Here is a 15,047-nt window from a genome sequence, read left to right on the forward strand (position 1 = left end):
ATGTTAGTTTTTGGTTATTATAAGAGGTATCATCTGAGCACAGGAGATACATTTTTAAAAGAACTGAGAGGCTGTGGAACGCATTGCTACAAATAGTACTTGAACCAAAAGGCATGCCAACATTTAAGAAAAGGTTAGAAAGGTAGTTGAAGATTAGGGGTTGAAGGGATGTAGGAACACAACAAGATCATAGAATTGGTATTACTACTCAAGTAGAGGAGGCTTACAGTAATATAGACTCTTTTTAGAATGCAACTTCTAAATTAATCCTTAGGAATGAAAGGATTGAGGAAACCTCTGAGCACAATTTGCTGCCTGTATCGCTCAGTGTCTTTCAAAACAGAATTGTCTCGATACATGGAAGGGAAAAATGCAGAACTGGACCATAGAACATTACAGCACAGCACAGGCCCTCAATGGTGCACCGACCTGTGGAACCAATCTGAAGCCTATCTAACCTACACTCTTTCATTTTCATCTATATGTTTATCAATTGACCATTTAAATACCCTTAAACTTGGCAAGTCTACTACTGATGCGGGCAGTGCATTCCACGCACCTACTACTCTGAGTAAAGAAGCCACCTCTGACATCTGTCCTATATCTATTGCCCCTCAAATTAAAGCTATGTCTCCTCATGCTAGTCATCACCATCTGAATAAAAATGCTCTCACTGTCAACCCTATCCAACCCTCTGATTATCTTAAATGTCTCAATTAAGTCACCTCTCAACCTTCTCTCTAACAAAACAGCCAATTTCTGATCCAAGCTTCTAAATCACCCTCAAGCCACGCCTCCATGTTTTATGCAATAGCCCATCGTGGGGCACCTTATCATATGCCTTACTGAAATCTATAGGTAAAAACAAGGACTGCAGATGCTGGAAACCAGAGTTTAGATTAGAGCGGTGCTGGAAAAGCACAGCAGGTCAGGCAGCGCCCGAGGAGCAGGAAAATCGACGTTTCGGGCAAAAGCCCTTCATCAGGAATAGAGGCAGGGAGCCTGCAGATATACACCACATCAACCCTTTACCCTCATTCACTTGTTTGGTCACCATCTCAAAGAACTCAATAAGATTTGTGAGGCACGACATACCCTTCACAAAACCTTGTTGACTATCCCTAATCAACTTATTCTTTGCTAGATGATTATAAATCCTTTCTCCTACAACCTTTTTCAACACTTTACCTACAACCAAAGTAAGGCTCACTGGTCTATAATTACCAGGGTTGTCTCCACTCCCCTTCTTGAACAAGGGAACAACATTTGCTATCCTCCAGTCTTCTGGCACTATTCCTGTAGACAATGATGACATGAAGATCAAAGCCAAAGGCTCTGAAATCTCCTCCCTGGCTTCCCAGAGAATCTTAGGATAAATCCCGTCCGGCCCAGGGGAATTATCTATTTTCACACCCTCCAGAATTTCTAACACCTCTTCCTTGTGAACCTCAATCCTGTCTAGTCTAGTAGCCTGTATCTCAGTATTCTCCTTGACAATGTTGTCTTTTTCCAGTGTGAATACTGATGAAATAATATTCATTTAGCGCCTACCCTACCTCCTCGGACTCCACACACAACTTCCCACTACTATCCTTGATTGGCCCTAATCCTTCTCCAGTCATTCTTTTATTCCTGATATACTTACAAACAGGATAGTCTACACCTGAACCAGAGTGGCACCAATATCCCGAGGGTATTTGCTAATGCTCTTCAGGAGGGTTTAAACTAATTCAGCAGGGGGATGGGAACTTAAATTGTTGTTCCAGTATTCTGGAGGTTGAGTGTGGTAAGGTCCGAAAGGAGGTTTCAAGGTCGCAAGAGTTCACCAGCAAGCAGGAAAGTTGTTTGAAATGTATCTACTCCAACATCAAGAGCATCTGGAATAAGGTGAGTGAACTTGCAGCGTGGGTTGGTACCTGGGACTTTGATGTTGTGGCCATTTCAGAGACATGGATAGAGCAGGGACAGGAATTGCTGTTGCAGGTTCTGGGATTTAGATGTTTTAGTAAGAACAGAGAAGATGGTAAAAGAGGGAGAGATGGGGCATTGTTAGTCAAGGACAGTATTACGGTGGCAGAAAGGATATTTAAGGACTCATCTACTGAGGTATTATGGGCTGAGGTTAGAAATAGGAAAGGAGAGATCATCCTGTTAGGAGTTTTCTATAGGCCTCTGAATAGTTCCAGGGATGTAGAGGAAAGGATAGCAAAGATTATTCTGAATAGGAGCGAGAGTAACAGGGTAGTTGTTATGGGGGACTTTAACTTTCCAAATATTGACTGGAAATATAATAGTTCGAGTACTTTAGATGAGTCAGTTTTTGTCCCATGTGTGCAGGATGACACAGTATGTGGACAAGCCAACAAGGGGCGAGGCCACAATGGACTTGGTACTGGGTAATGAACCTGGCTGAGTGTTAGATTTGGAGGTAGGCGAGCACTTTGGTGATAGTGAATACAATTCGGTTGTGTTTACTTTAGTAATGGAAAGGGATAAGTATATAACTCAGGGCAAGAGTTATTGCTGGGGGAAAGGTAATTATGGTGTGATTACGCAAGATTTAGTATGAATAGGATGGGGAAGGAAACTGTAGGGGATGGGTACAATTGAAATATGGAGCTTATTTAAGGAACAGCTACTATGTGCCCTTGACAACCTGTTAGGCAGGGAGGAAGTGGTCGAGTGAGGGAGCTGTGGTTTACTAAAGAAGTTGAATTTCTTGTCAAGAGGAAGGAGGCTTATGTTAGGATGAGATGTGAAGGCTCAGTTAGGGCGCTTAAGAGTTACAAGTTAGCCAGGAAAGACCTAAAGAGAGAGCTAAGAAGAGCCAGGAGGGGACATGAGAAGTCATTGGGAGATACGATCAAGGAAAATCCTCAAGCTTTCTATAGGTATATCAGGAATAAAAGAATGACTAGAGAAAGATTAGGGCCAATCATGGTGTGCATGGTGTCGGAGGAGATTGGGGAAGTCAACTAGTCCTTTTTTCACTAGCCTAAAGTTTGTCATTGTTATAACTTACTCACCCTTGCTGCATCGAGTAATAATAAGGTTTTTCTGTTCCTTCTGAATGTTTCTAATACAGTTCAACAATACAAAAACATAGCTGCTCTTCCATTTGAGGACTGAGACTTATCCCTGATCCACACCTTTGGAACTGTTACCAAAGTTGATAAAAAGCCTTTGTTTTATGCCTGGAATTACACCGGTTCCTCTCTTTTGATCATTCCCATTATTCTTATTCCCTTGTGGTCTTGAGATGTGGCATTTGGTTTGAGGTTTTGCTGTAAACGGAATTTGAGTTTTTAGCCTTTGGGCACAAATCTGTCTGCTGGCAAATATACATTACCCAAGGGTGTTATGCTGTACATCAATGAAACTGATCACTCCTCTCAGTCCCTAACATTTTGTGGTTTTCACTACTCTACCAGCTTCTTCAGAGAGACAGCAAACTAACGGTTGGAGTCTAGATGACTCTTCATCAGAGCTGTGATGAAAGGTCATTTAAATTTGAAACGTTACTTTGCTCTCTCTCCATGGATGCTGCCTGACCAGCTATGATCCCCAGCACTTTTTGTTTTCAGTACAGATTTCAACATCTGCAGTAATTTGGTCTGACCAGCTTCTTCACTGGAATATGGATGAAAAGCAGAACTAATAATTATACAATCCATGCCAGATTCTGTTATGAATTTTTTAAAGCTTTCATTCACCACACTATTATCTGAAACAATGTCATCTGGAATCCCATTTGTGGAAAATATTTTCTTCAGTAAGTTTATCAAGTCTCCGCTGTCATTGTGTGAGATGGTTAATTTCTTGCCACCATGATCAAATATGCTTTCTCTTGGAAGTGAAAGAGATTGAAAGTGCGCAAGGGAAAATTTGATTGTTTGGTCCCTGTAAACACTGACAGAATAGGCAGGATAAGCAAAGAGGTTCTGCTTGGTCAGAATAATGATCTAGGCACCAAATTAAGAAGAGAACTCAAAGGCAATAATCTCTGGATTTGGCAATTTGAGGTTCAGTGCCAGACTACCCAAAATATATGGATTCCAGTGAGAAGGGAGCGTTTGAAGGGGTTCAACAACATCAATGGTCAACCAAAACACTTAAAGATAGTATCAAACTTAAAGAAAAAGCACGTCTTTGTGCAATGACAGGTAGCAGGTTAGAAGACTGGATGGAATAAAAAGAATACAGAATGATTAAAAAATTAATGAGAAAAATATTAAGAGTACAAGAGAAAGCTAAAAATGTTAGATCCAATTGTTACAGAATTAATACCACAACACTTAGAAAAGTTCATGGTAATCAGGCAATACAGGAAAATCACACTTAACCTAATGTGCTGCATTACTTTGGATAAGTAACACAGGGCTGTGGATAAGGAAGAATTGGGAAATATACTGTACATGGTTTTCCAAAAGGCATTATCAGATACCACATCAAAGGTTATTACAGAACTTTTAAGGGCTCTTAGTAAAGGGGGTTTACATATTGACGTGGATAGAAGATTGTTTCCTGTTGGCTAGCCAGTCAGCATAAATGCATCATTTCCCGACTGGCAAGATGCAATAAGCAGTTGCCGCAGGGATCACTGCAAAACTTTAAAACATTTTACGATTTATATGAACAATTTGGATGAAGGGGACCAATATATGGTTGCTTGGTTTGCTGATGACAAAGATAAATAGTGGCTAAGAGTACATAAGGAGGTTACAAAATAATATAGACAGGTTAACATTTCAGGCATTTGGACAAGTACATGGACAGGAAAGGTTCAGAGGGATATGGGCAAAACCAAATAGGACTAGTTCAGTTTAGGAAACCTGGTTAGCATGGATGATTATGGCCAAAAGGCCTGGGAGTCTATAATAGAAAAAGCAAGAGGCCCAGGAGACTGCAAATGGAGTGTAACACAGGAAAACATGAGATTGTCCATTCTGGCAGGAAAAATTTAAAAAAATATTATCTAAAGGATACAAGATTGTCAAGCTCCGAGATGCAATGGCCAGAGGAACTAGGTGTACAAGGAATTATAAAAGTTTACCATGCAAGTACAATTTGTAACTAGGAAAGTGAATAATGTTATCACTTATTGCAAGATGAATTGGACGGAAAACATTGGGAGGTTATACTTCAGTTATACAGATAGTGGTAGAGTCCCGTACACAGTTTTGGTCAACTCATTTAATAGGAGTGACCACATGCATTGGAAGGAATTCAGAAAAGGGGTGTTAGACTAATCCTAAAATGAATGTGCTGCCTTATGATGAAAGGCTTCACAGGCTAGGTTTGTCTCCACTGTGTTTAGAAAAATAAGGCACAACTTGATTGAAAACTACAAGATGGCTTCAGAAGGTAGATCAAAAAAAGGATGTTTCCTCATGTGAGAATCTAGAACTACTACCTCGTAATCTGGAAAATGGGGAATATAGGAATGTGGGTGGTGGTGGGTATATCATGCTATTTTGAAAACAGGGGCACTTCTATCCAATTTTCCAATAATCAATACTTTTTTTTAAAATGTACTCAATCAGTGGTAAATGCTATTACACCAGCAGCTCAAACAGGTGGATAAATATTCAACCATTAAGAGGAGGAGAACTGAGTATCAGCTCAACATAAACAAGGGATGGGAGCGACTATTGGCAATGCATTGGGAAAGCTTCAATGCATGGGAGTGGATCATTTGGTAATGGAACCCACCCATCATAATCAGGATATTCTTGAAAATGCAGTAAAACTGAAGATTTATCAGAAATTATGTAAATTCACTGTCACAAAAATGGGCGCGTGGTTCCTGGGAGCAAAATCAAGGTAGTGCTCCAGTTGTCTGACTTCAAAACAGTAAGGTAAGGTGAAAACCCAGTTTATAATCATACACTACGACTATCAGAGAGTTACAATGAGATTACGTGAGACACTTCAAAAGGCATGAATATTTTAATACTATATAATCAAATCACTAAGAAGGGGCTTTGTGTATACAAATCTGCCCGAGCTGGAATATCGTAAAATTTAGGTAATAATAATAAACCAGTCTCTATTATTTTCAAATACAAAAATGCCAGGCACTGCAATAATTTACAAAAAAACACTTAACAAAAACATTTTTTAAATTTTATTTAAAACGTACAAGAAATATACACTAAAACATTATGTAGATTTTGTAGCTGCTTTGTTCTTTGAAGCAAAGAAAGCCGAGATATTTTTCATTCCACTCTTGTCAACCTTTGCCAAAGATTTTTGTGCAGCTGTCATCTTGGAGGGCTGAGGAGAAAAAGCAACAGTCAGTACTACAATAAAAAACAAACTGCTCAGAATAATGTTGATTTTATTTATCGAATTACACCAAACAGCTGATGCTGGGTTTTCTGGGTCAGTGGAAGTATTCTGCATAACACAGCTCTTGGAAATATTTGCTATAGCACGTACTGCAGAACTGACCATTCCAATCCGGTCACCCCATCCATTTTCGACATCATTTTATACTCTCCCCTTTCAAATACTTAACTTCCTTCTATAAAGTTACAGGAAGGTATCTGCCATAATAGCTAACGATGAGAAAGCTTTGAATACTCTTCCTGCACTGTTTGCAAAAGGAAAATTCTCATTGATAAACCTAGTCTCTATCTTCTTGGTTAAGATTTTGGCAAAGAAAATAATTCAATATTTGGCATCTTCAAATCTGTCATAGTTTTCAAAAACTATATTTAACCTCCTTTAACTTTCTATTACAAAGGAATTTTTAAAACCACTTTTCCCCCTTCTGTTCAAACTTTCACTCTTGTGAGTCGTCACTGTCATCTTTTTATGGCGATCATTTCCTAGATTTCCCCACAATAGAAGAGGGGTTCTGTGTAGCTACTCTAACAAATTCCTACAATATTATACCTTAATATTCTAAACTCATTGTAACACAACCATAGTTTCTGCAACCTACCTTCACAATTTAACCCTTTCAGCTATATTATCATTCCAGTACAATACTACTGAACATACTCCATGTTCTTTTATACCATTGGGAAGTGATGGCCAATACATCATCCATTTTACCTCGTTACTTTTTCAGTACAGGTTTCCAGGAAATTGATCAAAGATGACAGATACCTTCTAAACCCATTCTCTCAATCATCTCATTTCTTTCCTGATGACCGTTCATGTTATACCCCATCATAGTTTCAAACAACTCTCACAATCATACAAGTCATAACTTGACGATCTGATCTTTACTGAACAAAAGGGTTTAGAATCTGTAATTTATTGCAGGGGTGTGGTGTAAAATTATGTCCCAATACATGTGTGAATCATTATGCAACACATGTATTGGGCCAAGCAGTGGAATGTGGTGAAAGGGTTAAAATTGTGTCCCAATACATGTGTGAATCTAACCGAAAATGGAAGGTGTCGCTTAGTCCCGTGTGAATCTTGTTATACACCTTCCCGTGTGAATCTTCTTATCTGTATGTAACCAGAATGGAATGTGTTTTTTAGCCTTGCTCTGCTGTTCACATGAATGTTTATATCTGGAAAAGGGTATATCAGCTGGAGAAGTCTCCAGTTCGGTAGAGTCTGCTCCGGGGTTACGTTTAACCGCCGAGCGTGGGTTGTTGGCAACCGCTCTACGAGAACTGACGGCTCCCAGTTTTGGTAACATGTAGAGTGAGTATAAGCCAGACCCGTTGTAAGTACGAGACTGGTTGTGGGGACACTGCGGGGAATAAAACACTTATATTCTAGCAGACTCGCCTCTTGGCTGTTTGTTCTGTGTCAGACTACTTTCCTGCGAGCCTGGTCCTTGACCTTGAGAATTTTTTAAAACATTTTGGCGTAGCCGGCAGGATCAATCGCAATTGAGGAAAGATTTTGATACAGAACAATGTTTTGGAAAAAGGCTAAGAAACCAGAGGAACAAACTGTGGAGGTCCTGACCGTCCCGGGATGGCATGGGCCGTGGCATGGCGTGGCAGTTTGTTTGAGAAATGGTGGGGGGCGACCGGAGGACTGGGAGGCCGAGGGCGTAGGAACCCCAGGGTCGCTGCTGTCCACCCTTGAGAGGATCCCAGTCCTGCCGAAGAACCCATTGCCTGGGGTACAGCGGAGGATGTGGGCCTGTGCGGCGGCTTGTAGACAACAGTCAGACAAGCGCCAAAAAGCTGAAGCAGAATTAGCCCTCCTGAAACATGAGCAGGGACTCAGTTCGGGAGATGCCTCTATGTTGAGGCAGGAAATTATGAAGTTAAAAGCTGAATTGACAGCATTAACTGAACTAGCAGGACGAACTATTATGTATTTGTCTGCTAAGAAACGGAAAGAGAAAAGGAAGGTCCCTCGAACCCCGGACCCGGTACAAGTACGGGCGTTTGTAGCCCAGTTAAATAACGGGGATCGGTGGGATATCGATCATTGGGATGGGAACATTTGGGGAGATTTAGATGATCAGTACGAAGAGGACCCACCCGTACTCCAAGCTAAACCAGTGGTTAGGAGAAAGCAGGTTCAGAGACGTCTCCCAGTGCAACGGGAGGTAATGTTAGATGAGAAAGGAAACCCTATACGGAATGAACAAGGGGAGGCAATTATGCATGAATTACCGCGGGCTCAGCCTCCCGCAGAATTCTCTGAATTAACGGAAGACTTCACTACCGATGAGGTGCTGTTTATCACCCAGAAAACCCGACGTAATCCTGGGGAGCCGTTAGAGCTATGGCTAATTCGGCTCCTCGAGGAAGGGGGGCAACAAGTGCAGGTAGACTATCAGGATGCTCCCAAGTTCGGTGGATTAGCAAAGGATGCTGCCATAGACCTGGGGTACCGCAACCAAGCCAAGGATATGGTAATAGATCGCAGTATGGGGACCCTATTTGGGATGTATGCCAGGGCAGTGGCCGAACAGTATCCCTTCCCGTCCGATTGGCCCCCCTTGGAAGGAACTTGGACAACGATTAAGGAAGGGGTTCAGAGGCTAACCCGTTTGTGTGTGCGGGATGCCCTGTTGCTGGGAGTGCTGGACGAGGTAGATAACACAAATGTTAGTAGACAGACTAGAGACCATCTAGTGAAGACTGCCCCCCCCCATTATAAACCACTGTTATTAACCATAATGTTGAGTGGACGGGGAGAAACCCTAGGAGATGCCCGTAGTATGATGAGGGAGATGGGTGGTTTGGGGGATTGGGGACCCACAACCCGTGCTTCTCAGGGGGGCACGGAGGGGCGTCGCCCTGAGGCTCGGGCAGGGGGAAAAGTAAACCCTAATCAAGGAAGTAACCAAGGCCCCTCACGGCGTGCTTTGTGGCAAGCTTTGATACGGGCGCAGGTCCCAGCATCGGAGATTGATGGCCTACCTACACCGGAATTAAAAGACTTATGCAGACGAAAGGGACTGAAGGTGTCCCGGGTAGAGACGGAGTCCCGACCCACTATGGAAGACCTAGTGGAATTACTAACACAAAAATGTCAGACACGGGGTCCGGTTGTTAATGAGCCTCGAAGGGGTAGAACTTCCACTTCCCAGCGGTGGGAATCCTCGGAGGACGAGGAGGAGGAGGAGGTACGGCCTCCCCTCCGAGAGTGTTATAAAGTGGATAGGCGTGGCCGGAAACCTAGTAAGAAAGGCAAGAACAAAGAAGGGCGAGGCAAACGTCTTTACCCAGTGCTGTCTGGGGAAGATGAATGGGAGGAACAATAGGAATCGGGCCAAGCCCCAAGGGTTTGCCCACAAACGAGCCAATGGTCAGCAGACGACATTCGACCTCATGTATCATTGACTATCTATTGGCGCAAATCCGTCCAAACCGTTATGGCTCTAGTGGACACAGGGGCGGAGGCCACCTTAATCTATGGGACGCCCCATAAGTTTAAAGGAACCCCAGTCACGCTGGTTGGGCTGGGAGGTAATCTGATTGAAGGAAGAACAGTACAATTGCCCCTAAAGATAGGTACAATGCCCATTAAAACTTATTCAATTATCATTACACCGGTTAGAGAATGGATCCTGGGAATGGACATTCTGGCCGGTTTAACACTTCACCTCCAACAAGGGAAGTTTGAATTTGGAATCACGAAAATGGCTTTGCGCTGTAGGACGGTGTTAGTGGGAAAGGTTAAGATGGACCCCTTCCCCATCCCGATCGCCGATCGCGTAATAAGTCTTAGACAGTATAGGATTCCCGGCGGACATAAAGAAATATCCGCCACAATTAAGGATTATTTGGAAGCGGGAGTGCTTAGGACATGCACCACGGCGTGGAATAACCCCTTATGGCCCGTACATAAAGCCGATGGGTCATGGCGGATGACGGTAGATTATCGGCAACTAAACCGTCACACTCCGGCCTTGACGGCAGCGGTCCCGGATGCCGTCACTATTATAGGACGAATCCAACATCATCCAGGGGTGTGGTACGGAGTAATTGATTTGGCTAATGCCTTCTTCACAATTCCTATTCCCGAAGATAGGCAGGAACAGTTCGCATTCACTTGGGAGGGTAGACAATTCACGTTCACACGACTGCCCCAAGGATATCTGCATAGCCCTACTATCTGCCACCGGATAGTTGCAGAACACTTGGCTGCCTTTAAAGTGCCTGACGAAGTGATGATCTCGCACTATATTGACGATATGATGATACAGGGGACAAGTCAGAAGCAGGTTCAGGAATTGCTGGACCAACTGGTTCAACATATGCGAGGATATGGGTGGGAGATCAACCCAGCCAAAATCCAGGGTCCCTCACAAACGGTAAAATTCTTAGGAATCGTGTGGAACAAGGGGGAAAGGGAAATCACTGCGAAAGCTAAAAATAAGATTCAGGTCTTTGCCGTCCCTCACACCCAGAAGGACGTGCAGCAATTTATTGGGTTATTCGGATTCTGGAGACAGCATATTCCCCATTTAGGACAAATTTTAAAACCTTTGTATCGAGTTACGAGGAAAAAGGCAGCGTTCGAATGGACGGAGGTCCATCAAACTGCATTTGAAATGGCCAAGCAAGCGATGCAGCAAGCTGTATCCTTGGGAAAGATACAGTCAGGACCTGTAGAACTGCAAGTCTCAGCACAGGGGGATTATGCCAATTGGAGCTTATGGCAAAAACAGGAAAGGACCCGTAAGCCACTGGGATTTTGGTCCCGAAAATTACCCCCGGCAGGGGAACGGTATACCCCCTTTGAGAAACAGTTATTAGCATGCTACTGGGGCTTGGTGGAAACCGAAGCCCTGACCATTGGACATGAAGTGATCATGAGAACAGCTATCCCTATTCTTCCGTGGGTACTTAGTGACCCCACTACCCACCGAATAGGAACTGCCCAAGAGAGCAGCATCATTAAATGGAAATGGTATGTGTTGGAGAGAGTGCGGACTGGACAGAAAGGAGTGTCAGTCCTACATGAGCAAGTGGCGGAGGCCCCTGAGGAAGGGGAAAAGCGGTTTGAGGTGATTGAATACAAGGAATCACCCGTTAAGATGGGAAAACGGTATGATGAACTGACCCCGGATGAACAAGCCACGGCTTGGTTCGTAGATGGGTCAGCCCAATGGAAAGCGGGACAGCGTAGATGGAAAGCTGCCGCCTTTAACCCAAAACAAGGCACTACCCTAGAAGAATTAGGGGAGGGAAAAAGTAGTCAGTGGGCAGAATTAAAGGCAGTGCATATGGTAGTCATGCAAGCAGGGGTCATGGGAGTTTGTTTGTTCTCTGACTCGTGGTCAGTGGTTAACGGCATGACACAATGGATGCCAACTTGGCAGGCCAATCAGTGGATGATCCAGAATAGGGAAGTGTGGGGTAAACAGTTATGGGAAGATATATGGGAGAAAGCTCAATACCTGGTCATATACATCACCCACGTAGATGCCCATACCTCTCGAAATGATGTGGAAGCTCTACATAACCGATATGTGGATGGTATCGTCCGAACCATGATGGTGCAAAGGGGCACCTCAGTGGACCTAGCTAGATGGGCACACCTTAAGGCTGGGCACTGGGGAGTGCAAGGAACCTTGCACTGGGCTCGAGACCGAGGAATAGATCTTATGGTAGATGATGTTAAGACTGCAGTAAACCAGTGTGAGCAGTGTCAACATCAGCGGCAGGGAGTGCCCCAACACATGATGGGACATATCCATCGGGGGGATGGTCCGGGACAGAGCTGGCAAATGGACTTTGTGGGTCCCTTACCCTCCTCACAAGGATGTAACCACATATGTACAGCTGTGGACACTATGTCTGGGGTTTTGGTAGCCCATCCCTGTCGTCACAACAATCAACAGGCTACCTTGCGATGTTTAGATTTGATTGAACAATTTTATGGATTGCCCATACAGGTCCAGAGTGACAATGGCTCCCATTTCACAGGAAGGGCGGTAAAGCAGTGGGGTCACGATAACCACGTGGAATGGGTTTATCATGTACCCTATCACCCACAAGCTGCGGGACTTATAGAACGAATGAATGGGCTTCTGAAGTCCTCACTACGAAAAGCAGGAGGTTGCAATGACTTAACGGGTTGGAGGAAGCAACTAATTCGGGTGGTGAAACAAATTAATAACCGCCCATTAGGAAATGGGGTAACACCCTTGAATAGGATGATACGAGTATGTGATACCCCAAAGACTCAGCCTATTAAAATGTGGAAGTTCGCTGAGGAAGCTGATATTCCCGTAAGGGCCACGCCGGCTTCGGCTGGACTGGACCTACGAGCACTAACTGCCCAGACTTTGATCCAACAGAAACCTACGGTGATTAAGACCGGGTTAGGGTTGATTTGTCCCCCTGGAACCTATGGGCATATCCTCCCGCGGTCGGGACTGTCACTAAAGGGGATTGATGTGATGGCAGGCGTAATTGACGCAGACTACCAAGGGGAGTTGGGGGTGATCCTGGTCAACATCACCGCTGAACCTTACGTGATACAGAAGGGGGACAGAATAGCGCAATTGGTCATTAAGCCATGTAACCTTACAACGGTGGAAGAGATGGGAGCTCCCGTTACGGTTACTGAGCGTGGGACGGGGGGATTTGGGTCTACTGACACTAAGGGGGCCAAGGTATGGGTGCGCCAGACGACCGGCCCCCCCAGGCCGGCCGAAATCATAGCACAGGGGAAGGACAGTCTGGTCACCATTATGTACCCCGGAGACCCGACCTGGGCAAACGTCCCGGCGAACCAGTGCTACTTACGTGAGACCTAAATAATGTTGTAATTGCTATGCACCCGCAGGCTGACCCTCCGCCTTGAACATGGGGTGGTCATGGGGATTGCGACTCCTATTGGCGATGTTCGCGATCGGATGGCCACTCCAGGGCATCGGTATCACGGCCTGGACGCTGGTACCGGTCGCCCGCCATGAGGTGCGGTGGGAGGCCAGTAGCCAGCGACGGACGCAGGACGACTTTACATGTGAACCCGGTCAGCAGTGCGTTGTTCTGACTCTCACCAGCGACTATCAATTGTACACGTGTGCACAGTGCTACATGCGCCGGGATGGGGAAAAATATGACATATCGTTCATACCGCCTAATTGCACCCTGGTGGTAAATGCCCAAGTCAAGACGTGTTTGTGGGACCGACGCACCCAGACATGCGGGACAACGGGGACTCATTGGAGCGTCACAGCTCGGGGGGGAAGATCTGTGGCTGCGCAATGCCACCGATATTCGGAATCGTCATCGATTCATGTGGTTAATAATGGTACTGCCCTCGACGAACGGCCCGTCTGAGGCGTTATTAAACCCCACGCGGGGCGGGCCAGCACCGAAGAGGGGTGCCACGGGGGGCGTGCGGTCGCATCGAACACAGTTGGCCCCTATTATGTCAACTTGTCAACAGATGGCCCGGGCGGTACTGCACACTGATGTTCATTGGCGGGTACAGTTGCCCCTCATACCCGAGTGTCATACCAAGAGGCGGCGACGAGCGTGGTACGACACCCTGCTGGGAGGCGCAGGAACTGTTATGGGTATCTCGAATGCCATTGACTCTGAGGTAACCCGTACTAAATTATCTAACACGGGACAGGCCACCTCACAAGGACTACATACTATTGGAAGGTGGATGCCATCCGTAATGATGACTCAAGGAGAGACAGCTGAAATAATGATACGATCTCTGCAATGGGAACTGGATGTCTGGGGCGCCACTCAGGAACTGTTTGAGAACATTACGGCTCAGTTAAATTGGACTGCCTGTCATATTCAAATGTTGCATGCTCAAATACAGAAAGAACGCTTTTTGCGTGTGGTAACATCCCCCAATGTACAGGCGTGGAGGGGACTATGGAATGTATCTGAGAAATTGTGGATGATAACCCATCCAGAGCGAACATGGTGTAACGCAACTATGTGTAACGGATACTTTGTTACCATGAATGTAACCCACACTGTTACGGTCTGTCGATATTATGTATTACCAGTGATTACATCTTCTGGATATTATTTTCTGAAGACAAGGGGACAGTGGTTTAGCCCAGATACCAATATTACCTATGATCTGTCCGCTTGTGAACAGACTGATCAGGGGAAAACTTGCCTACTGATGGACAGGTATCGGGACCCTTGCTTGACTAAGGGAACGGCCCTGTGCGAATGGACTGTTGAGACTCCAAGGGACATGATGTGGCAGATTGGGCCACACACGCTCTGTGTGGCTACCAATAATCCACATCCTATGCTTCCCTCAGCACCGTTCTCGGGATGCCTCTCAAATGTCTATCAGTGGCACTGGCAGAATCACACCTATTTGTTGACCACTTATAGCAGTGCTCGCCACTTTACCAAGGTGCAGTGGAAAGTGCTGAGGAATCCCTGGAACATTTCCCTGGATCGGTTTAAGCGGGCATTGGACCGATCCGAGGAGCTTAAGCAGATATTACGAAAGCATCAAACCAATGTCACCAAGGTTACGGTGTCTACCTTTATACATGGACAGGAGGTAGTACATGCTGCCCGTGTAGTGGACGTGGAGTCAGCTCATCATTGGTGGGACATATTGAGTGGTATGTCCTCCACTGCGGGGACATTCCTGTTCCCACCCTT

The 15,047-nt window shown here is 45.0% G+C and overlaps 1 protein-coding gene across 1 annotated transcript in view; it reads right to left on the reverse strand.

The window, feature by feature from the left end:
- Nucleotides 1-6,112: 6,112 nt before the first annotated feature.
- rnaseh2b (ribonuclease H2, subunit B) overlaps nucleotides 6,113-15,047 on the reverse strand; it is a 44,540-nt gene continuing 35,605 nt past the window's right edge. Inside the window, exon 11 of the mRNA XM_043700431.2 lies at nucleotides 6,113-6,276. Coding sequence (XP_043556366.2) covers nucleotides 6,163-6,276 — 114 coding nt within the window. The 3' untranslated portion in view covers nucleotides 6,113-6,162. The remainder of the gene's footprint in view (nucleotides 6,277-15,047) is intronic.

This window comes from Chiloscyllium plagiosum, unplaced genomic scaffold (genome assembly GCF_037043375.1).
Source record: "Chiloscyllium plagiosum isolate Xiang-an unplaced genomic scaffold, Cpla_swu_hap1 HiC_scaffold_12, whole genome shotgun sequence".
Lineage (NCBI taxonomy): Eukaryota > Metazoa > Chordata > Chondrichthyes > Orectolobiformes > Hemiscylliidae > Chiloscyllium > Chiloscyllium plagiosum.